The sequence below is a fragment of the Anser anser genome (assembly GCF_964211835.1).
Source record: "Anser anser genome assembly, chromosome: Z".
Taxonomy (NCBI): domain Eukaryota; kingdom Metazoa; phylum Chordata; class Aves; order Anseriformes; family Anatidae; genus Anser; species Anser anser.
Genome location: NC_139723.1, coordinates 52,701,723 through 52,725,171, shown reverse-complemented (window position 1 = coordinate 52,725,171; position 23,449 = coordinate 52,701,723). Strand labels below are relative to the sequence as shown.

Here is a 23,449-nt window from a genome sequence, read left to right as displayed (position 1 = left end):
TCTTCAGCTGTTCTGTTCCCTGATGTGATCTACAATGCCACTACCCCTTCCTCCCCAGAGTACTGTTCCCAGGTACACATAAACAATGTTCCCTGTGTAAGCTGAGGCTCAGTTTGGTCACAGTGATTTGTGCCAGTGCATGATCCCTGTCATTAAACAAGTCAGAAAATCACAAAGCAAGATACATCGAAAACAGGTAAGCTTGAGCTTCCCATGACTCCATCATTCCTCATCCCTGAGATAGCTAATTTAAGGCTATCTCTGGTGTCCTTTATACTGCAGTTACTGCTGTATCAGTACAGAAAAAAAGGTTGAAGAACCTAAATGAATGGCAGTAGTGTACATATATACACAAAACATAAAATATTTGATCCCCCTTAAATTCTTGGAATGACTCTGGACTTCTTAGACTACTTATTTGTGCACCAGCTAACAAATTAAGAGATTTGATCCTGGCAATAGAAATGTTACAAAAAAGAACTGGTGAATGCATTCTTCAAGACAGAATTATGAGGTCAAAAGAGCTGAACTAAAGGTAGATCTCACTCAGCTGCAGTTTACAGATCTATCCCATGCTAGGCAACAAGGAATAGTGACGAGGGTTAGTTCTGATAATTTGAAATAATATGTGTGCCAAAGACGATTCAAACATCTCTTCAGCTCTGTAATACGTCTTGCACCCTTAAAAACAAGGAGAATGTTTTTCCAGGCTGTTTTGAAATGCAGCCTGTTGTGGCAAGGAAGCTTTAGCAAGTTCTTGGTTATTTTAGGAAGCCCAGAATGCCTGATTTTTCATATAATTAACATTCTTCTTCTAAGTTATTATTAATGATTTAGACATACTCTGGACAAAAGTACGTGGAAAGTCATCACAGGAGGGAATTCAGCCTTCTAAATACAGTGATCTTAAGAATGCATCAGTACTGCTGAAAAGATGCTAACGATATTGATGAAATCTGTGGTTGTGGCCAACTCACAAGGGAATCCCACTTCCCAGTTCACCACTGTCTTTCCAGACAGCTGTTTCAGTAGCAGCACAATGCAGAGTGCTACAGTGACTACACCAGCTCTCTGACTGTGGTCATGATCCCACTGGTGGTAGTATTTTCTTTCTCTTCTGAGTTCATGGAAGTATTCTTCCATAAGTAGAATTCACTGTTGGTTCCTCCCCACATATTATTAGCAAGCTTCTCTTGTGAGAGTCGCACTGTGCATCAACAGAAGAAAGGGGATTGTAACTTTGGGAAATATGGTCAGTTAAATATCCATGCCACTTAAACAGCTCATAAATCCAGCCTGGGTTCTCTTCAGCACTTTCTTTCCATTGACAAGTGTCAATGAATATGATTTTGTTAATTTCCTATCCATATGTTGGAAAGAAAAATGTAATAGCTTGTTTATTTTAGTTTATTTTTCTTCAGTCCATCCTTTTATCTCTTTTTGAAGTGAGTGAGGAGAAATTTATCATAGAGTAAAAATTGTACTGGCATAGAAATTGGCATGATTTCTATGCATGACTGGAGGCCAACTTTGTATGCACCCATGGCTGCAGTTCTATCTGCAACAGGACAAAACTCATGGCTAATGAGCAAAGCAGAGTCGGGAAATTTGGATACGGAGTTTTCTGTTTGTTTAAAATCAGGTATCATGCAGATCACAAAATAAGCTGCATGAAAAATTGGCTTGAATGTTTTGCTTACAGTTTGGTGTGGTGCAGGTTGTTGAAAATGAAACATAAAGCTTTTTTTTTTTTTTTTAAGAAAGAGAAATATATTATTATGCTTAAATATTAAGTGGATGAGAGAAAAAGAAAATGAGAATGATTCAGCAACATAATTGCTAGGGAAGTCAGTTAGGGACTACAGAAACCCATTTTCCCATTCCTAATGCAGTCAGACAGAAAGGCCAAACCAACCGACATTTCAGCTAAATGTCTTAGCGATTGGCCCCTTGTTCCTCCTTGGCGACAAAGTTCCCTCATGAAAATCTCACTCAGGTATCAAAGTCCACTGTACTGTTCAACAGAATTCTGGAATGAATGATTTCAGCATTTTCTGTTGTGTCCCTTACAGCCTTTCTTCTTATCTTCCTAAATACAAGAATTATCCCAATCTCCTACACTTCAGATGTTTTAAAAATGTGTTTTCAAGCTAACAAATGTTTTGACCAAGTAATGTCACTATCACCCAACCCTATCATTCTAATACCATAAAGAAATCATGGCCAGGAACTTATAGCAAGGGGAACATCTGTCATTGGGCAGCTTTGCTTTAAATTGCAATAATTGATCCCAGCACTAAGTAATACAATAAAATTATAGATGGAGATGTAATGCATTAAAATTAAACAAAAAATATTCCTATTCTTTTCAGGTAGTAGTTGGTATCTTTTTAAGAAGAAAGAATATTTGTTTATGAAAGCTGAAACCACACAATTTTCAGCAGATTTAAGATTCTACTACAAAATGCAATGCCAGGATACATGTCCAATGTCCAATTATGTAGAGATCGGCAAACCTCTTATTAAAGCTGAATATGGAGGTAACTGCCGAGGTTGTACAGGTTCCATACAAACTATCCTCCTGCCATAATAAAACTAAGTGCTGTCAGACATGTTTAAAATATCATAAACAACAAAACTGTCATTATTCCTCCTAGGAGACTTTTTCCACACCTAAGTTTAGCTCAATAGAATTTTTCCCAGTATTCAGCCCACATTTTTGCCTATAATGAAATGTAAACCAAAGTTCTCTTTGTTTCTCTTCACCTCAAAGGCTCAAAATTAAGATTTACAATTTCATTTAAAATTTTTGTACAATTTTAAACCTTCACGTGGCAAAGTATTGTGGTCTTACCTCAATTTCATGTTCCTTTACTGCTTATCTAAGCCTGAAACTCACAAAAAGGCTCAGAATATATGAACATAACAGAAAGCACATGCAGAATTTTATGCTTTCTCAGAATCTCTTCAGACTGAAAGTGCTGAGTTTCATGCAGCTAAAATCAAAGAACTAGAAAGTAAGACTGGCTAAATATAACAGTGTGCATATTTATGATAATAGATATGGCCTTAATTCTGGCATTTCTTCAAGATTGAAGCAGCAATCATTTTCCCCATTTACTCAAAAAAATCAACAATGAAACAGTTCTTGGAATTTAATTACTCATGGAAACTGTTAAAGAAATCATTTTCTCGGTTACTGTCCTAATTTTGCCCCTTTCAGAGTAGTCTTTTATACAGCTTTTTTCTTTTTCTTTCTTTTTTTCTTTCTTTCTTTCTTTCTTTCTTTCTTTCTTTCTTTCTTTCTTTCTTTCTTTCTTTCTTTCTTTCTTTCTTTCTTTTCTTTCTTTCTTTCTTTCTTTCTGTCTCTCTCTCTCTCTCTTTCTCTCTTTCTCTCTCTCTCTCTCTTTCTTTCTTTCTTGTTTTTTAATCTAAAAAATGAGAAAATAAATAAATCTAAGCAAAGATAAAAAAAAGGTTGAAACCATGATCTGACCTAAATTATGGAATTCACATTTATCTGAACAGGGCCAAGGTTTTCACCTGTGCATTAGCACTTCCATGTACTTGATCTTGTTTAATTTGCCTCTAAGTGCAAGAGGGAAAGTAAAGATAGGGGCTAGACTTTAGAACAACGAGCAAAGACAAAATGCTATGCCACCCATTGAAACCATGGCATTTTTACACGAGTAGTTTGGGTAATAACATCAGTTCTAGAGGCTTTAAATTGCATAGAATCTGAAAAATATTAACCTTTCATAGGAAGAAAATCCAAAAGGTAAAATACAGTTCAGCACCTATTAAAAAAAGTAAAAAAAAAAATTGCTTATTAAATGCAGGAAATAAAGGACAAGCAAGTTCTTGCAAATTAAAGATGTGGAGCCCAGTCATTTCAATCCCTTTCAATATGAAACAAATCACTCACACTGGTCACGAAGACAGCTCCCTCTACACTCAAATTATTCACTTGAAGATAAGCTCCCATCAAACTCTTTAGGGGTTTAACTAATTTACTGCACAGATACGGCACGTCTGTTGTAATAACAGGTAGGATGTATTGGGGTCGACCATTTATCAGAATTAGACTTCTTTTTTCAATTCGCAGTGAATTATGCTGCCTACACTGCTCCTCTTTCTCTGAGCTTCCCATCCCCTTACGGCCCCTAATGTGGCAGGCAAACAAAATTGACAGTCTCATCTTGTCAACAAGGGGTGATTCTCCTGAGAAGCCATTTAACTTTGCAGAGGAAGCAATGTATTAATGTGCCTGTCCCAGGAATGTTAATCATCTTCAAGCTCCCTCTAACTTTGACATGAACGAAATCACCAAATTTGTTTACTAAATGAATCGTAATATGCTAATAAGAGAGCATGACATATATGGTAAAGCCAAACAGATGGTTTGTTTACTCCACTTTGCAACTTTATAAATGTTGTTACTCTGAAGATGTTAGTGAGAATTATTGGTTTGTTGGCAGTGGCAAACATGCCTTTTGCATACTTAATCCAGAGTTAGAGTCAGAAAACAATTTGTCATCGCCGTGGAATGCATAAAAATTATTAACATCGAGATGGCATTTGGGGAGGCAGGATAGCCTACTATGTAAGCAGATATTCAGGTTAAACATAGAACTGATAGCTGATTGCAATGTTTTCTACCATATCATTTTAAAGGTAAAATCTGTCCGGTTCAGGAATCTTGAAAGGCCCAATAATTCAGTACATACCTGTTGAGGTGTTTAGTGAGACGGTCCTTACGGTGTAAACAGAATTACACTTTCACAACAGCTGTGTGTGCTCAGAAGCATCGAGGTCATGTCGCACTCTTAATATATTACTATTGTTGCCCATTAAAGATCAAAAGATATTACAAACAAAAAGCACAACTACTGGTGTTCTTGCCAAAGTTACATAGAAATGATCAAAATTGTGTTGCAACACTTCAACCTCTCAATTTACTAGCTGCCTGAAAGCAAAACAGACTAATTACAAAATAACTAGCACTCTTGTATAATATCTGGACTGGCTGAAAAAGTTTAGAATAAAAAGATTTATCTGATGGAATATTTCCTAAGTGAACTGACTAAATGTAGCAATGTTACATGCAGGAGAAGGTCATCACACGTGGCACACGGTCTTTCAATGGAAATTACAGGTGCTCAGCAACTCTGACAATCAGTCCGACTGCTATAAGCTGTTTCTACAATCTATGTATGCTCTGTGTTGAAGTTTATCCCTATGCATGCAAATCGTAGAAGGTCCTGCATAGCAGACATGCATTAGATGCTCATCTCCTGTGTGGTGAGGTGTTTTGCTGGTCCTTTACACAGCGTGTATTTAACCTAAGAAGTACTGAGGCAACATTCAGTTACAATTGCATGAATTAATATTTCTTTTAGAACTTAAACCATCCAAATATGATATGATCTAAATTTTATAATCAGAAGTGTTTAGCTTTCATTTTATTTTACTCTAATAGGAGCCATGCAAAATGTGATAATTTCACAAGTTTTTTCTGCAATCAGTCCCTTCAGTTCAGCATCCCACTCATGAATTTTACTGAGTTTCAAGTTTCGGTAAGTGCAAAAATCTAAAGATAAAATTAGTCAGAAGAGCTAGCTTCCTCTAACTCTGCTCTGAAAACAACTATTTTCTCCCAAATATTGGTGCATAACAAAGCATTATTGCATGGTTTGCTTAGAAAATTCATAAACTTTTTAGTAGTTTTATCATAAGTCCAAGTTCATAACAAACCCTAAGATTTAGGGATAGATTTTTCTGATTTCAGGTTCCAATGCAAATATGCAAACCATTTCTTTTGGTGACAATGCAAGGGCAATTCTAATTCCCACTGCTTTGTTTCTCTAAAAATGTTGGTTTTATATATATAATACCAGAGGAACTATAAAACCAAATTTGATGTGGCACTTCAACAGGGTTGCTCTATTAGTAATTTTACATTACTAAATAAGTATCCCTTTCAGGTCAACTGATAGCTGATTATCCTATAACCTCCCCTCACTGACGCCCCAACTCCTCAGTAATTTTAATCCTCTGAGATTCTTCCATACATACTGTTGTCAGCAGTTATTAAATTCTCAACTTTTTACCCATCCACAGGAGACTGTGCAAAGATATCTAAGGGAAGTATGAGTTCAGCTTGCTGTCCAAGGATTATTTTGGAAGAAACATTAGCGGCTGTCCCAGCCTGGCGCTTATATTTCATTTGAAACATCTACTCATTCCTGACCAACAAAGAAAATTTCAATAAAGTACTTTTACTGGTTTAACAGCAGTGAGCTCCTGGGATTGTCAAAGTGCTCAGTCTTTTCCAAGGAGAGAAGGAATCAGCAGCTCAAATATAATTAACCTTCCATTCTCAATGCAAACTGCCACGCACAGGAGCTCTGCAGTCTATTAGTGAAGTTATAACGGCCAACAGGCAGAGGCAAAATTGGTCAAAAAGTTGGCTGCTGCTGTCATATTTTTAGAATTATGATTAATGACACTAATAATGTGGATGATTACTGATATGTGTATCTCCTGCAGTTTATCATATTGCACTGGCTGCCTACGTCCACAATAAACATGATGCTATCATTTACCTCTTTATTGAAGGCAATCCTTCTCTTGAAGGAGCACATTCTAATTACTTTGTAATGTTTTATGTCTTAAACATTTTGCAGCTCTGGACCTTGCCAACTGCTTCATGTCTACCATTGATTAATTACAGAATGTTTAATCAAAATTTAGAACCTAATGCAGTCATTTATGAGTGTGCTGCAGTGCCAAGGTAGTTAGGCTGCCATCCCAAGCTTGGAGAGTGCTGGGTTCAAAATTAAATCCCTGAAATGTGGAAGATGCCAAAGATTTTACCTTGGGTGATTTGAGTTTAAAATCTCACTTCTGTTGATGAATGACAGGCACCCACCCAAAATGAGAGGTCTGTCTTGTGCATGTGTGTGTGCTTGTATATTCCTATTACATTTTTCTTCTTCTTTAAATGTCTTCATTTTTCCTTTCATGCCATTGTTGCTGCAGTTGCTTCTCAGCTCCTTTACAAGCTCTCCCTGCTGCTAGAGGTCTTGCAAACACCAGTCAAGACAGTATAGTTTTGAAGTGGTTAAACAAGTGAAAAATAATTTGCAGGGACAAATACATAAGTTTTTTTTTAATGTGGATTTTTATGGTACTGTCATACAACCATTCACCGTTGAAGTTAAGTGTTTTTTTAATACCATTACTGAACTGCTGAAATGGATGCTAATATAGCTTGGAGTGCTAATGTCAAATCCTGGTAATAAAAAAGACAGACTGCTGAATGAAATAATTTCAAGTAAAAAATAGAACAAAAGCGCTCTCACTCTCGCTCTCCACTTTTATTGAATTGGGACTGACTGAGCCAATTGCTTTAGAAGTCTGTAAAACACAATTACTAGTGAGCTGACTGACCCAGCAGTGCCCCTTCTGTGACAGAACAGACTAAAAAGGCTGCAGAATTAGTGCTGCTCCTCTATCTGGCTATCAGACCTGAGAGACTTCCAAGGCAGGATCTGTTATCTTTCCTGCCAGGACCTGCCTCTGTCCATCATCAAATCTTGATTCTCAGTCTTGCATAATGTATCATCTGCATGCATCTCCGTCTGTAAACAAGGGCTCATTTACCTTTTCTGAGTGGCAATCTAAGTTCTCTTTCTATACGTTGTATTTTTAGATCTTTATCTACCAACATAGCTATATATAGATCTCTCTTTCAGTACACACATACACAGACACACATGTATACATATATATGTTCAAGCTATTTTTATTTCCACATTTTTTGTTGTAAACACAAAAGTACAATGTAAGATTTATGGGCAGCAAAATTAACTATCTCCCATTTGCATTTTCAGTTGTAAGTGGCTAAGGTGTAATTGCTTTTTTATTTTGGCAAACAAAGGGGGAGGAGCCAAGAAAGGAAGAGAAAGGAAAAATGTACTGAACCACAAATGGGCAACGTTTTTCCCTAGTTAATAAAATAAGCAATAAAGTTTGTAAAATACTAGAGTCAAAATCAGTAACACTGGAAAAAGAAAACAAACAAACAAACAAAAAAAACCAAACATAATTTACAGCTCATGTGTAAGACTCATACAATTTGGCATGGACATACAGTTTAGTTCTTTTCTTTTTCCTTTCTCTTCCAAACAAACAAACAAATAAAAAAGCAAAAGCAAAGTGAAAGAAAAAAAAAATCTTCTTATAACAATCTCATCTTTCTTCCTGTTCCTCTGCTTCCCCCCATACAAAATGAAGCACTTTCAATTTTATACACAAGGCCAACAGAGTCCTGCAATCCTTTCTTTTTTATGACAGTGTACATTTTTGGCAAATCTCTTTCATTTCTCTTCCAGCTCCATTTCTATGAAGCTTGCAGGTGCCTTATGGGAAAATTTTTAAATTATTTCTTAGATCTTTAAAAATAATGCTTATTAGGGCTAGCTTAAATGTGAAATGAGCTCTTAATAACAAGGAAAGGAAAGGGAAAGGAAAGGGAAAGGAAAGGGAAAGGAAAGGGAAAGGAAAGGGAAAGGAAAGGGAAAGGAAAGGGAAGGGAAGGGAAGGGAAGGGAAGGGAAGGGAAGGGAAGGGAAGGGAAGGGAAGGGAAGGGAAGGGAAGGGAAGGGAAGGGAAGGGAAGGGAAGGGAAGGGAAGGGAAGGGAAGGGAAGGGAAGGGAAGGGAAGGGAAGGGAAGGGAAGGGAAGGGAAGGGAAGGGAAGGGAAGGGAAGGGAAGGGAAGGGAAGGGAAGGGAAGGGAAGGGAAGGGAAGGGAAGGGAAGGGAAGGGAAGGGAAGGGAAGGGAAGGGAAGGGAAGGGAAGGGAAGGAAAGGAAAGGAAAGGAAGGAAAGGAAAGGAAAGGAAAGGAAAGGAAAGGAAAGAAAGAAAGGAAAGGAAAGGAAAGGAAAGGAAAGGAAAGGAAGGGAAAGGGAAGGGAAGGGAAGGGAAGGGAAGGGAAGGGAAGGAAGGAAGGGAAGGAAAGGAAAGGAAAGGAAAGGAAAGGAAAGGAAAGGAAAGGAAAGGAAAGGAAAGGAAAGGAAAGGAAAGGAAAGGAAAGGAAAGGAAAGGAAAGGAAAGGAAAGGAAAGGAAAGGAAAGGAAAGGAAAGGAAAGGAAAGGAAAGGAAAGGAAAGGAAAGGAAAGGAAAGGAAAGGAAAGGAAAGGAAAGGAAAGGAAAGGAAAGGAAAGGAAAGGAAAGAAGGAAAGAAAAGAAAGGAAAGAGAAAGAAAAGAAAAGAAAAGAAAAGAAAAGAAAAGAAAAGAAAAGAAAGAAAAGAAAAGAAAAGAAAAGAAAGAAAAGAAAAGAAAAGAAAAGAAAAGAAAAGAAAAGAAAAGAAAAGAAAAGAAGAAAGAAAAGAAAGAAAGAAAAGAAAAGAAAAGAAAAGAAAAGAAAAGAAAAGAAAGAAAAGAAAAGAAAAGAAAAAAGAAAAGAAAAGAAAAGAAAAGAAAAGAAAAGAAAAGAAAAGAAAAGAAAGAAAAGAAAAGAAAAGAAAAGAAAAGAAAAGAAAAGAAAAGAAAGAAAAGAAAAGAAAAGAAAAGAGAAAAAGAAAAAAGAAACTTCCTTAGCACAAGGCAAAGTGCTCATTTAGATGTTGCTGGGAATTAGGAGGCACTGCTAAAAGCCTTAGATTTTGTTAGAAGTGGTGGGCTACAAACTTCTATCAGGAAGTATTCACTGTTCACCATTAAAACAGCATGTGAGAATCTGTAAATGGTAGTGCACATGAGATATCCCTGTGTGTTACCTTGGGACCTAGTAGACTGTCAGAGGTATCTCTAGTGGCATTGGGAACCTTTCATGTGTACCTGCTGACATGCAAGTGAGCAGTTTCCACTGCAGTACCTGCGGCGTAGTATCACTACTACTGGCACACAGTGCGTGGCACAGCTGGCTGTCTCTCCTGAAGAGAAGCACAGGACAGAAAAGCCATGCACAGAAAGTTTGCTGTGCTTGCACAGTACACAGTCTTCTCTTGATGCAGTCGAATATTTAACTCATTGGTAACTCTGCACCTCTTCCTTCAGGATCACCCTGAGATAAGTACATAGCAGTCTGGTTATATCTTTCCCCGTACCATTTTCTAACTGCACAGTATAAAGCTGTAATGACAGGCTCTACTATTATCCCCTCCCATATTTTCTAACCACTGGCAGCTTGTATAACTATGAAAAGGTCTCCCAGATTGAGGGAGGTCTTTTTTTGTTGTTGGTTTTTATTTGATTTCCAGATTCCATAAATTGCCAAACATTTTTAAGCAACATCTTTTTGCTAAAACGTACCCCAGTGCAGACCACTCCCTCCTCATACATCTTCAGACATCAGAGACTGCAGCAAAAGGGTCCCTGTAATTCTTAGCCAAACAACCTGAGACCCAACCTACCTTAAACTGTCAAAATGCAATGGGATAGGAACCCGAATGGGCTTTGTTTTAGCATATCGGTCATCAGTTGCATAATGCAACTTTAAAAAATATCCATTGACCTCATGAATCCTAAGAATGATTGCATCTTTGGGCTGAGGCCAACTGTGCACAGTGTCTACTTCCGTCTAGATATACTGACAGGACCAAAACCCTAACCTCCAAAATATGTTGTAGTTATCTTGAGTCATCTACAAGTGTTAATATTTTTTCCCTTCTGGGTCAGAAGGCAAGGTCAGGGTCGGGACTTTTTTTCTAAGTCATAGGATGTGCTTCATAAATTTTCTTATTTTTCAGCTAAAAGTTTAAATTCAGATATAACAAGAGTCACTAAATTCATATTCTAATGAATGAAATGGCTCAAATGTAGAGGTGGGAGCATCATCACTATTAAGGGGATGGCATTAACAAAATGGCCTCATCCAGAAGTAATCTTTGGTTAGACTGATGTAATGTTTGCCTCTTCTGGTGACAGTTTCTTTCGCCAGACAGATAAGCACAGCTAGTGAATGTATCATGTATGTATATATGATGGTTGTCTTTTAGGGACATGGATATCTTTACCTCCAACCCGGACAAGGACGAAGCCTCACGGCTGAGAATTTCCAAGCCCACTGTCCCTACAGCTTTTCTCTCCCACCCTTGCAAATTTTGAGAAGATAATCAATAATCCCCAAAAGGAAGAAACAATGACAATACCTTGAATGAGACCTCTTTGTTTTAGAGGATATGTTCCAGAAACAGGTATATCTCATCAGGCACTGGTATTCCCACAAACATAAATTTACATCTTCTTACTGTAATTGTATTTCCAGGCAAACTTCCACTACCAACTTAACCTTAAGCACTGCAGGATTCAAATTTTTTACTTTGCCACACATTAAACAGCCCTTCCCTCCTACCCCAACAAACTTCTTCTCTCTCCTTGCTGTTCCTGCAGTTCCTATATTGCCGAGCCTCTCCAAATGACGTGCTGGAGAAGTGATAGCACCTTTCCACTGCCACGTTCTACTGCTTTCGATCCTCTCCATCTTGACCACAGGTCAGCATGAAGATCAGGACCCTGCAGATGCAGACCATTCCTTACCAGAAGATTTAGCAACTCCTTTCCCCCCCAAGAGACACACACCTTGCCTCTTGTTTTTCTCCACTCTAAAAGGGCACCTGTTACTATGTCCTTACTAAGCTATACCAGAAATGGAAAATGTCTACAAAGATTAACTATTCTGCAAGACTCCCAGCTGAGTCATTTCACAAGGTTTCTTCGCCAGATGTCTCTGCTTTTCCATTCTGGCAGTTCCTGCCTAACCACCACAGCCTCCAACTCAAACCCAAAACAAATGGACATGTGTAGCTGCAGAAGACACCTCTGTCCATGCAAAAGCTAATTCTGCAACATTTACTCACATAAGTAGCCTCTTCAGTCTTCAGGGCTTGGTTATTTATTAATTTATTTAAAGAAAAAAAAAAGGAATAAGTTATTTCTATGCATTAAAGTTTCAGTTCAGCTTCTCTTGTTCACACTGGTGAGCATGCAGTGTTGTAGGTAGTCCCTTTGTGTTCAACATGATTACTCATGAAAGAGGCTAACTCTGTGTTAATGGTGGCACAAAACGTTTCTTTATGATCCAGGTTCTCTTGGGTTAAAGAAGAGTTAAGTAACGGGTTAAGTAAACATTAGCGATGGCACAAATGTTAGCAGCTCTCCAATAGAAGACCTAATGGTTCATACAATTGTATTGGATATGCGGCTAGTCTCTTCATGAACTGCATCGCATCTAGAAACAGCAGTACCTGTGTAAATAAGTTTGTATTTTAAAAATGTAGAAAAAAGCCCTTTTGTCTCTTGACAGATGGTCCATCAAACTCCTAATGTCTTAAAACCCTATTTCATTGTTCTTACTGGAGGAAATTAAAGCTGTATGTGACAGCTAACTATATTAGGGGAAATATAGTAATAGTTATCATGGACTGGTGTGAAATAACTTATTTCTTGGAGCTATCTCTTCTTAGAATTGAAAGTGTTCATAGAAAATAATTCCCTAAAATGTTATCTGTACAAGATTCCAAGCATAGTAGAATGATGAAAAAATGGGTGCTGTTTTGTCAAGAAGGTGATAACAGGAGGTAGGTAGCAGGTTTCTCACATCTTCACCTCCCTTGATAATGTATGCACTGGCTCATCACAGGTAACTGATGTTAATTTATTCAAGCACACCTGTATAGGCCTGGAAGTCAGGTAACCAGACAAAAAGTATGTCTCTGTTTTTTCAATACAACTACCCAGAGGCCTATATCCACAAATTTAGTTCTGGAGACATCAGCAGGTTTTAATAAACCACCTACAGATGTCATGCTCTATTCAAATCAAAGAGTTTACATGTTTAAATCTGGACTGATTTAACTAGCAATGAAGTGGCATGATCACACTTAGCACCAATAGTTGCCTCATATTTATTTATAAGTCACCCTAAGCAGATATTATTTTGTTTTAAAATTTATTCATGGGGCTCAACCACCTTTCTCATCTTGTGGAACATACACACCCACACTCACTTCGTGAGAAAAAAATTAAAGACAAATCTGAACAATTAATATTCCTACTTTAGTAGAAAAAAGGTAAAGTGAAAAGTTGTTGTTTTGCTCCTCCAAGCAGGTACACTGAACATTAATTTATCTCATGTACACTGAAAGAAAGAAAAACTTGGTAACATATTATTACTAATGTGTTGTAGCCTAAGAAACACAGATTCAGTGTTTCTGAACTAATTTAGTGCCAGTACTGAGGTGAAATCTGCATTTACCATGCACTAAGGCTGACAGAGGAGATGTCTGTATTTCTCTTAAAGATCTAACAGTAGCTCCTCTACAAGAATTACCCATGGAAGAAGATCCACCAGGCATCCTGTTCCATTAGTGTTTTTGACCACAAATTTCTTGGCTCTTAAAGGCACGAGCCAGAAACCAAGCTAAAAGCTCTAAGCTTCATCTTCCAGATCTTCACCTCTGTGTGTGTGCTCTCCAGCACAGACGCAGATGAAACTTCGGCATTACTGTCCCCTTTGGACAGGAAGTAACTATTCCCTCTTCCTGTCTCCATGTCTAATCTGCAGCTCAGAATCATTTCCTGAGCATCTGTAGCTCAGTGCTGCCTTCAAGGAGCAACCACACCTATTTCTTTGTAAGGCAAAGTCAGTATTTGCTGGAGCAGGACTCACAGATGAGGCTGGGAAGCAGATCCCAGGGGAATCCAGCAGCCAGAGCCACAGGCCTTTTCTCCTCAGTCGTAGGACAGGCCTCTTCTGAGTCCAGAAATAATTATCTTTCCAAAGACGATTCTTTCCATTCAAGTGCAAAGTTCTCACAGGAATTTATCTTCCTCCCTTCTTTGTCTTTTCCTACTAAAAACTTCCTTGGAAACGATGTCTTTCTGTTCTAAAAGCAGGCATGACATTGCTCCTGATCACTGACATCACTTTTAATATGGGTTCCTTTACTATTTACTTCACATTGCCTTCCTGCAACAAGATCTAGCCTGTACATCTTGCCTCTAGAAGAAACGACATTTGAAGTAAATATAGAAACAGCAGTGGATGAACAGCTAATTCAGGGAGTGGCAGGTGAAGAAAGGAATAAAAAATGTTTTTGACAAGCATAGAGTTTCAAGGAAAAGAGAGACAGTTGTAATACTCTATTTGGGAAAAAGATCAAAGACCTAGGTATGTGTAAGATTGATTTGATGAGTGCTGTTACTTGTAGCTGAGAAGGTGGTGAAAAAAAAAAAAGCTATTAAAAAAAATCTAGGCTCAGTGTATTTTGGATATTCATTAATATAGGCTAAAGTTTAGAAAGGAAAATAGAAGTACTGGGACATTGACAGTAAATGGAAGAACTCTGTTTTGCTTTCCTCTGCCCTGTATTGAAAAAACATGTGTGAGGTAGGACTCCTGAGTCTTCTGGTTATCTTGACCCTGATTTACAAGGAATAGCAGTGCTTACTCAAAGATCTTAGAAGATATTCCAACCTTTCCAGCAGAAGAATATTTATACAGGATTTGACCTAGGCACAGCTGATCTAGGAACAGTGAAGCTGAATTTAGTCAAAACTTAACACACACTGCTGCAGGATATGCTCCACAATGAAGGGTTGCAGCTGTGACACATGGATAAAAAAACCTCTCCATCACTCAAAGCAGTGTTGTGTTTTCTCCTGGAGTGATCTGCTCTCTCTGGTAACTATGTGTATCAAAACCCCACCCTTGCAAAGCCCGTTTTGCAGCAGCTACCGCCACTGTCAACAATTCAGTTTCTTGTATGTACAAGATAGGGGGAATATAGTCAACCATTTGATTAACTAGAATTGCACTGGAAAAGATCTGAAGCCATATCAGATGGCTCTACATGAAACAGAAAAGATCAACCAATGTTATTTATCTGCACATAAGCTTGTGTTTTCTTTTTAGAACATTTCTCTAACTAGTTATGATTTTTAATATTATTAATACAATTACCTATAATATTATTAATAATAAAGATAAAAACTTCAACAAGACTCTATAACCTATGGGACAGCTAGAACTCCCATTTCATTAATAAGATCATACTGAAAAAATCATTTAATTTTAATTTTTGAAGCAAAGAAATTCTAAGCTTCCTTAGGTACTTAAAAGTCAGTCGATCATTTCAGTCATAATACAAGCAAATCACACAGACTTTTGATAATGTATCCAAAAGAAAGAAACTGCAATACATGAAAAATTTTATCCAGTAACACTCACTGTGTGCTTTAGGTAGCTATTTTTTATTTCTTCTACAGCAATTAATAGCAAAATGTTTCTGAGCTTTTAAGTGAAATTGCTTTAAGTGACCGGAAGTTCTCAGTTTGCAATGCCATTTTACCCAATTATTTTGAGGGACTGTCCGAAATCTGAAGAGCTAGACCTTGTAAACTTATGTAATGCCTCTCTCTAAAGTAAATGCATTTATTTTCTTATATTTATATACTAAATTGTATGGAAAAGCCGTTTGGGTTATTAAGCAGTTTACAAAAAGAATACATTAAGTTAAATTCTGCTTCCTAAATGTATTGTATGATTTTTTTTTAATAGAAAAAAAATAGAAAATAATGTTTAAAACATTTACTTAAATCTTTTGTCCACTTTGTTTTATATGCTCTACCTATGCTTTCATTTCTGTACAGTCCTAGACATTGCATTTCTGGACAAGACTGGATAGCAGGAGGAAGTTTCAAAGATACTTCTCTCAAATGTCTGAAAGTATTAACAAGAACCATGAGAGTATTACTTGGCTCTTGCAAGGCATTTCCAGAAAAATTTGCTAACCAGAGGTTCTAATGAACCTGGGAAAACATCAAACCTGAATGGGCAAACAAACTGTACCATTCCTTCTGAAACCACCTTTCTGAAGTGCATGACCACTGTTAAATCTTTGCAATTAATGGACATATCATGCCTATGAATTTCTGTTGTCTCAAGTGTAACAAATAACTGAAACATATTCTGAATATTGCTGGTGAAATGATATAAAAAGATGATTTTGTGACTTATACAACTCAAAATGATACGTAAATAATAATTTTATCTTAAATATGCAGCCTGCTTTTTCAGTTCCTGAATCATAGATTTTTATTTTATGGCTTACTTTCAATAAGCTTAATAGAAGTATCCTACATAGTTCTCGAAATATTTTCAAAATGTGTCCTATTTTGAATGTTCATGTCTCAGAAATATTTTATGTACATCATCACAGTCATCTCTTTGTTAGGACATACAAATCTTTAATATACTACCTTTATTATTAGCATAATCTATCAATCGTTTCCTTCTGAAATTTAATATTGCACAATGTTCCAAATTCTAAATCTAGTCACTTCTTAATTCATGCACTGAATCCAAAGCTGTTTTGCCTAGTATACAATTAACATTTCACTAATTCACTTGAGGAAACAGACCAACCAAGCCAAATTTTGGACTAACAGAACCTGTGCAGTTTCAGGAATTGAACATATCTAAACTCAGAATGAAGTATGCCATTGACTCATCCACTTCCTTTGTCAAATTCAAGTCTCATAAAAGTTACCAAGACACTCAAAGAATGAAGTCTTAATTCACTTTTCCCGGCTTGATGCCCAGTGGTTTCTTCCTACTGTAAAACAAACTTTCTAGATCGTCCTTGTCTGTTTTGAAATTGTTTCCTAATGGTTCTTCTTCTTCTTTTCAGGGAATTTTATAAATGGAAAGAGAATATATGAGATAGTCAGGGACTGGACTCCATCAAAAAAGCAAATTTTGTCTCTTTAGTTTCCTCAGCACTAAGTTGCTTTCATTTTGTATTACAAGATATATTCACTTTCAAACCCCATCAATTTCAATGAAAAAAAAAAAAAAAAAAAAAAGAGCTGTGTGTGAGATACTTAGCTAGGTTTAATTTCCTTCCTGTGTCTGCTGAATCTTTACAGCATAATGAAAAAATATGAAACACAAATAAAGGAAAAGAGATGACCCAATCTCTCCATCACTCCATGAACCAGAGAGATTTTGTTATGTGACAATATGATCATCATCACATGTGAGAGCTCTTATCCTTAACTATGAAATAACTGCATTATCCTACCACCTTGAGAAATTCCATTTAGATTACATTTTCCTCAGGAATCAAAAAGAATAGTGTGTGTATATATAAACCTAAGAGTTTAAAGACCAGCTGCTTCTGTTTAAGCCCAACTGTTTCAGTATTGATGCAGCATAGCTTGGGCATGATGTCATTTGAAGGCCCAGCAGAATATACCCTGGGTTGATCTTAACAATATGTAGGGGTCTAGTCTCTTCTGTCTGAGTGTGCATTATTCCAATCAGTAGGGAAGGGACTTGCTCAGAGAAGAAAAGAAAGTGGACTAAATAACCATAGAGGACCGAGACGTGTATACATTCCTAAAAAGAGACCATTATTTTCTTAATATTTACTTGTTCTTGCTAATTTTAAAAATTGAAGAGAAGAAAGACTATTCTTTTAATGTTTCCTGTTTGCTTCTATATCACCCTATTGGGATGAAAATCATTCTTTTATTCCAATTCTTCCATTCTCTCTCTCTCCACCCATTCATCCAACTGTCCATCCATCCCTTCCCTTCCTTCCTACTTCTATGCATGCATTAAGATATTTGCATTGTATATTATTTACTATATATTTAATAGAAGCTTTTCTAGATTTAAAAGCTGCAGGGAGAAGAAAATAAATGTAATAAGTTGCAGCTTAAGAAGAGAAGTACACATAGTCACAGGTACACAGAAAGAATAATGATATTTATTATCTTGCCAGTCACTTAAGAGGATGGCACAATATATACTATTCTGAATGCCAAGCAACAATGAAAATCTTGAAGTGATAAAATTCTCTCAATGTCATGGGAACATGATTGTCACTTGTCATTATCGTGCCTCTCTCTATTTCTTCATGTACCCTAAACTCCCTATTCCTACATAATTCAACACATTTAATAATGTAGAAAATCAATTAATATTTACTGACCTGTCTCTGCTTCTCCGTGATGGGAACGCAGCGTTACAGCCAGCCACCGTGCAGACATGCATCTCTTTTAAATGAACATTCCTGTAGTGAAGTTTCACACTGTAGGAACTCTTGAAACTCTTCTTGCACACGTAGCAGATCTTGGGGTCTGGGCTTGAGCACATTTCACCTTCTGGGGAGAACTTCTGAGGGCTGCTATAGTTGAATGTGGATGCAAAACTTTCATGAAGGGCAGCCATACTGGCACTGCCTCCATTGTACAGTCCATATTGGCTCATGTAGAACATATCATATGTAGGGTCTGTATACTCTTCCTTCACCTTAATAACATCCTGGTTAGAAGAGTCATTGTGGTTTTCATCTGGTCTGTCACCATGCATCATAGATTTTTCACCAGGTTCATGGAGGCGATCATCGCCTTCCATGGATTCCTCACACAATTTGGGCTCTGATGACTCCGACTCATTTTCATAGTCTCTCTCATGCTCTTGGTCTTCTGACGTCATGCTGTCTGCCCTTCTTATATCTGGTCGGGTAATACATCTGCTTCTGTCAGTTTTAGAAAAGTCTTTCACTGACAGGCCTGGGCTCATTTCTTCCTGAGAATGGCAGTGATTGTCATGACCAATGTCATTCACCATTGTACTGCTGTCATTCACCTCTTCATCTTCATCATCAAACTCATCGGCAGTATCAATAACTTCCTTTTCTATTTTAACTGGCATGCTTGACTTCCTTGGCTTCTTCTTCGGGGCAAGATCAGTATTAGGCTCTGGAGTGGGCATCAGCACTGATGGAATCGATGACTCTGAAGGAGGAGGGGGATGCTGCTCCATGCCACTTGATGCTGGTATTATTGGACTGGTAGGGAGGGAGGTTGGAGGACTCACCATCTCTCCAGAAGTAAGTAAATTTCTGTAAAAAGGAGGAACAGGTTGGACAGTCTTTAAAGCTGGAAACACCAGCTGGCTGGGAAGAGGATTCTGTAGCACAGGATCTAGAGGGGGAGTGGTAAATCCCATTGGTGGACGCCCAGGGCTTGTTAAAGTTAGGTTGGATTTTGTACTTGCTATGACTGGAGTGGCAGCACCTGATGTAGCACGAATTAGATCTTTGTCTCGATTATTCCTTAGCATAGGCATGTGGAGGCGGGGGTTGGGGTTAGCACTGTGACGATTGCGGCTTCTGAGAGAGCTGAAGACCATGTTGCAACCCTCAATAGTGCACCGGTGCTTGATTTTCAGGTGAACGGCATTGTAGTGGATTTTAAGAGTACCTTTGTCATAAAAAGTTTTGCCACATGCATTACAAAACACTCTTCCTTTTCTGGAGGCAGACCCCATTCTCCTCATTCTGTGAATGCGGAACGAGCTTTTAGTATGTTCTGGTTTCGATAAATCATTGACAGGCGTAGGTGTCTGAACAGGAGAGACACAGGCTGGCTCAGTTTTGGGTTCAACATTTGTGATGCTGGTCAAAGCATTCCTGCTGGATGTTTGCTCATTCTTGAAAGGTGTAGGGGAAACTTCAGATTCACTGCTCTCATTATATTCATTTTGGGTTGTAAGGCTTGGTTCACGGAGCCTCATTGCTGGCTGTTCCAGCAGGAGGCCATTTGGAGGCAGCCCCAGCAGTGGAGCAGAGACTGGATTTATGTACTGGAAAGGAAGCAGGAATGCAAGGCTATTCGGGATGTTTTCAAAATGATGAATGCTGGAAGGGTTGCTATTCTCCAGGTGAGCAAGGAGACTTGGGCTCCTGGTGCGATTATTGCTTTCAATAAAAGTCCTTATATCTGAATCTGTCTTTGAAGATGGCACAGCCACAGCCTGCCCTTCTTTTTCTTGAATTGCCATCAGCTCCACAATGGATTTGGTTTCTCCAAATCTCAGGAACTGCTGAAGGGTAATGATCTCTTCTTCCCTGGACATGATGGCCCAGCGGTCCAGCACCTTGCCTGCAGCATCCTAGAGGCCATATCAAAGAAACAACAAACACAAAGAAAAAAACTTATTGATTCTGCATAATTATTGAATTCAATAGAAGGTGCTCTGCTGCCCGCACATGAAATACTAAGCTCAAAAAACAACATGCAGACAGAGTTAATAGAACTCAACCAAAAAGACCCCAAACTTTTCAGCCATGCGAATATGGTAATTACAATCACAGTAAGAGAAACAGATTAAGTTTAATAATGTCAAAGCAAACAAAATGTAGACCACTGGGGATCTGTGATCTAAATACTCCAATACTGCTATTTTAACAACAGTGATCTATATACTATGCAATAGTTTGGCATACATTAGTATAAAGCATGAACTGTTGCTGTGCATTCCATTATGGAAATATTGAAAATTGTACTTTAATTGTTATAAAATAGTGACACTAAAAGAAAGAGCTAAATAAATGAATTTGATAGATTTGCTTTTGAAATGTAGGTAAACATAAAGCTGAAGTCATTCACGGACCTTCCCATAAGAAAGTCTGATGCAAAGCAAAAAGTCTTAAAAATACCATATAAAACTATTATCTTACTCCTTTTTTCTTTCTTTTTTTTTCTTTTTTTTTCTTTCTTTTTTTTTTTTTTTATGAAAACAGTACTGAAAAACACATTCATTATAAACTTGCATCAAAAGGTAGAAATAGAGACACTGTTTTAACCATAACTGGACTATTACTGGGAGCTGATTGCAGACTTGCAATCTTGGTGTGGTTTAGATTTAAGGGATGACTTTTTTTTTCAGCCCTGTTATAAGTGACATTTAAAAATATGTAAAAAGTCAGCATCTGATGGATGTAGATAGCATAAATGTGTAAAAATGTTGTCTCTTAATATTGCCTTCTGATACCAAGGGAAAAATCCAGAGAGAATACACATCAGTAATCACTAGACTATCTGTTGTTAAATATACATTAAAAAGCATTTCACACTTTCATTTTTGCTAGTAAGCATGAGATTTGCCTGAAGGTAGGACTTAAAAATTCTGCAATGTAATGTCAGGCAATCCATTCCAGCATGTATTGATAAAAACATATTAAAATACTTATATAATGAATACATCATTTTATTGGCATCCTTCCTTTTGGGCAAATGCTGGACATAACATCAGCATGGTAACTATAACCAACAAGCACTGTTGCATGCCATCAAATCAAAATTATTCCAATGCTTCCTCATGCATTAAACAGTTTGAAAGCCTTGCAAAGATACTCCTCTGTACCGTCTCTGATCTTTTAAATCCTGAGTCTCAGCTTCAGAACCTAACCGAACATGTTGGACTATACACTACTGCAAAAACCACTAGCTCTTATTTGATTATGAAGCCTGCAAATGTCTTTCAGTTTTTGCAGGTTCTATTTATTTATTTAGTTAGTTTATTATCTTCAGTCTTCAGAGGATTGAGTGTTTCCTCCCCTCACATTTTCTAGAGCACTGGAAAATGCAATTTGCCCCAAATGGTAAAGCCTGTATTTACTTGATTAAAGCTGGTTTTCATAATTTCAGCTCTGATGTGTGTCACCTTTCTGAATTCAAAGTTAATGATGAAGGTCAATGTCATGTATTCTTCAGAACCTTGCATGCTACTGTGGAATGTTTAGAAAGGCTTCACATATGGCCATTGACAATGAAACCTTACAAGACTGTGAAACCCCCAACAGTAATGAATTACAGAATACTTTTAGAAGGACTCTCACACTGTTGACCCAGCTGCAGAGCACCAGAACCAATCTCTATGCAGAAGCTGTTCAGCATGTCATACACAGAGATTTAGGAAACCCATCATGCAGATGCTGGTTCGCAGCATGGTCCTGGTTTGCAGCATTAGTCAGGAAGTGTTTGCAGATTTGAATACCTTTGAGCACTGTGGACATCGCTAATTGCTATTCCCCCCATTTCTACCTGTCTGATGGAACAGTATTTTAGAGGTACTTTATGTTAATAAAAATCATCCAGAAGATAAAACAACAGCACAACAATAACAACTACAAATACCCAACAGCAAAAGAAAGCAAAACAAAACAAAAGGACAGGTTCACATTTGAAAGCTCTAAGATTATGTCTTCTCTGATCCAACTAATTTTGGCTATTCTGCCCATGAGTGTGACCTATGTTTCTCGCATTTACTTCTCCCACAACTTCCAGCCAGCCATAGTGGTTCCACTTTTGAGCAATTCTTATGTGGTACTCCAAGAACAGTACAGATTTTGGTGTCCAGGCCTTTGCTGTCATCTGTGACCCAATTTATATACACACATTTCCAATCTGAAGCCACAAGTATTCATTCTTTCTAACTTGCATTGTTTGAAGATGGAAATAACATTGTCTAATTTATGCTGCTTACATGTATTGAATTAGGACTCCTGTCTGCAGCCAGCTGCAGGCTGCTTTGTAATGTACTACTGGTAGTAATTTGTTTTGTTTTTGCTTTAATTTGTAAATCACTCACAGGCTTATGTAACAGATGGATGTTTTATAAAAACGGATATTTAAGTAAATAAAAATTAAATACAGCCAGCATGAGAATAACTCATGAGAATAGTAGGTACGGATCCTGTAACAGACTGCTACACATAAGTGGAAGGTTACCTCACTCAGTCACTCACCCGACCGCTGTGCAGTTAGCTGTTTGCATGCATCAAACAGGCAAACATCAGTGTGCTTTTGGGGAATTATTCCACAGCTCAGGTCAGAGGCACTGGCAGTTAGCTACATGACCTATCTCTCAATGAGATGCCACCCCCTTTTGTCTCGGTTAGCTAAGGACAAAACTTTTTGGATTTGCAGTGATGAGGGACAGACTTAAAGCTGCTGCTATGTGCCACTGATCACAAAAACTAGCAGTCAAGGTTGTGGCTGCTGGGGGGTTACCTTCACTGTCACAGAAACAGCAAGGAATAAGAAAGTCGGTCTTAAATGATCTTTGCCTTCTTCTACTAGTTGCATCAAGCTATATTTGGTTAATTTGCAGCAAGGATTTTTATTTCCCCAGCAAAAGTAAAAGCATAAATTGTACAGATATCTGTATTTCATTGAAGACATACTACCTATGGATACCATGTTGCATATGCTTCAATATTTACAGATGGCTTTCCATATAACACTGTAAGTATGTATTATGCAGACCTAGATAAAGAGCAAATAGGAATGTCTTTTTTGATAAAACTTAAAATTAACAAAAATTCTAACCATTGTCCCCTTTGAATTAAGTTATAACTAGCTAGGGATCTCTCTGTGTATGGTAATACTTGATTAGAGGTTCAAGTCCTTTCTTACATGTAATCGATTTCTTGTTTCTTACAATCTCTCATGCTAAATTTTCTCCCCAAAGCCATTAAATCATATCCACATTTAAATATTCCATGACAAAAGGTTCTGATTTATATTACTTTTTTCAGCTCACAGCTGATTAAGCCAAGCCTCCTGTGACAATGTGTACAAGGAA

General features: G+C 37.5%; 1 protein-coding gene across 10 annotated transcripts in view; it reads right to left on the bottom strand.

Annotated features, from left to right (window-relative positions):
* BNC2 (basonuclin zinc finger protein 2) overlaps positions 1–23,449 on the bottom strand; it is a 361,236-nt gene that overhangs the window by 16,839 nt on the left and 320,948 nt on the right. For all 10 annotated transcript variants that reach the window (XM_083816002.1, XM_083816007.1, XM_083816004.1 and 7 more), the window contains one exon: positions 18,006–19,972. In XM_083816002.1, the coding sequence (XP_083672128.1) occupies positions 18,006–19,972 (1,967 nt within the window). The remainder of the gene's footprint in view (positions 1–18,005; positions 19,973–23,449) is intronic.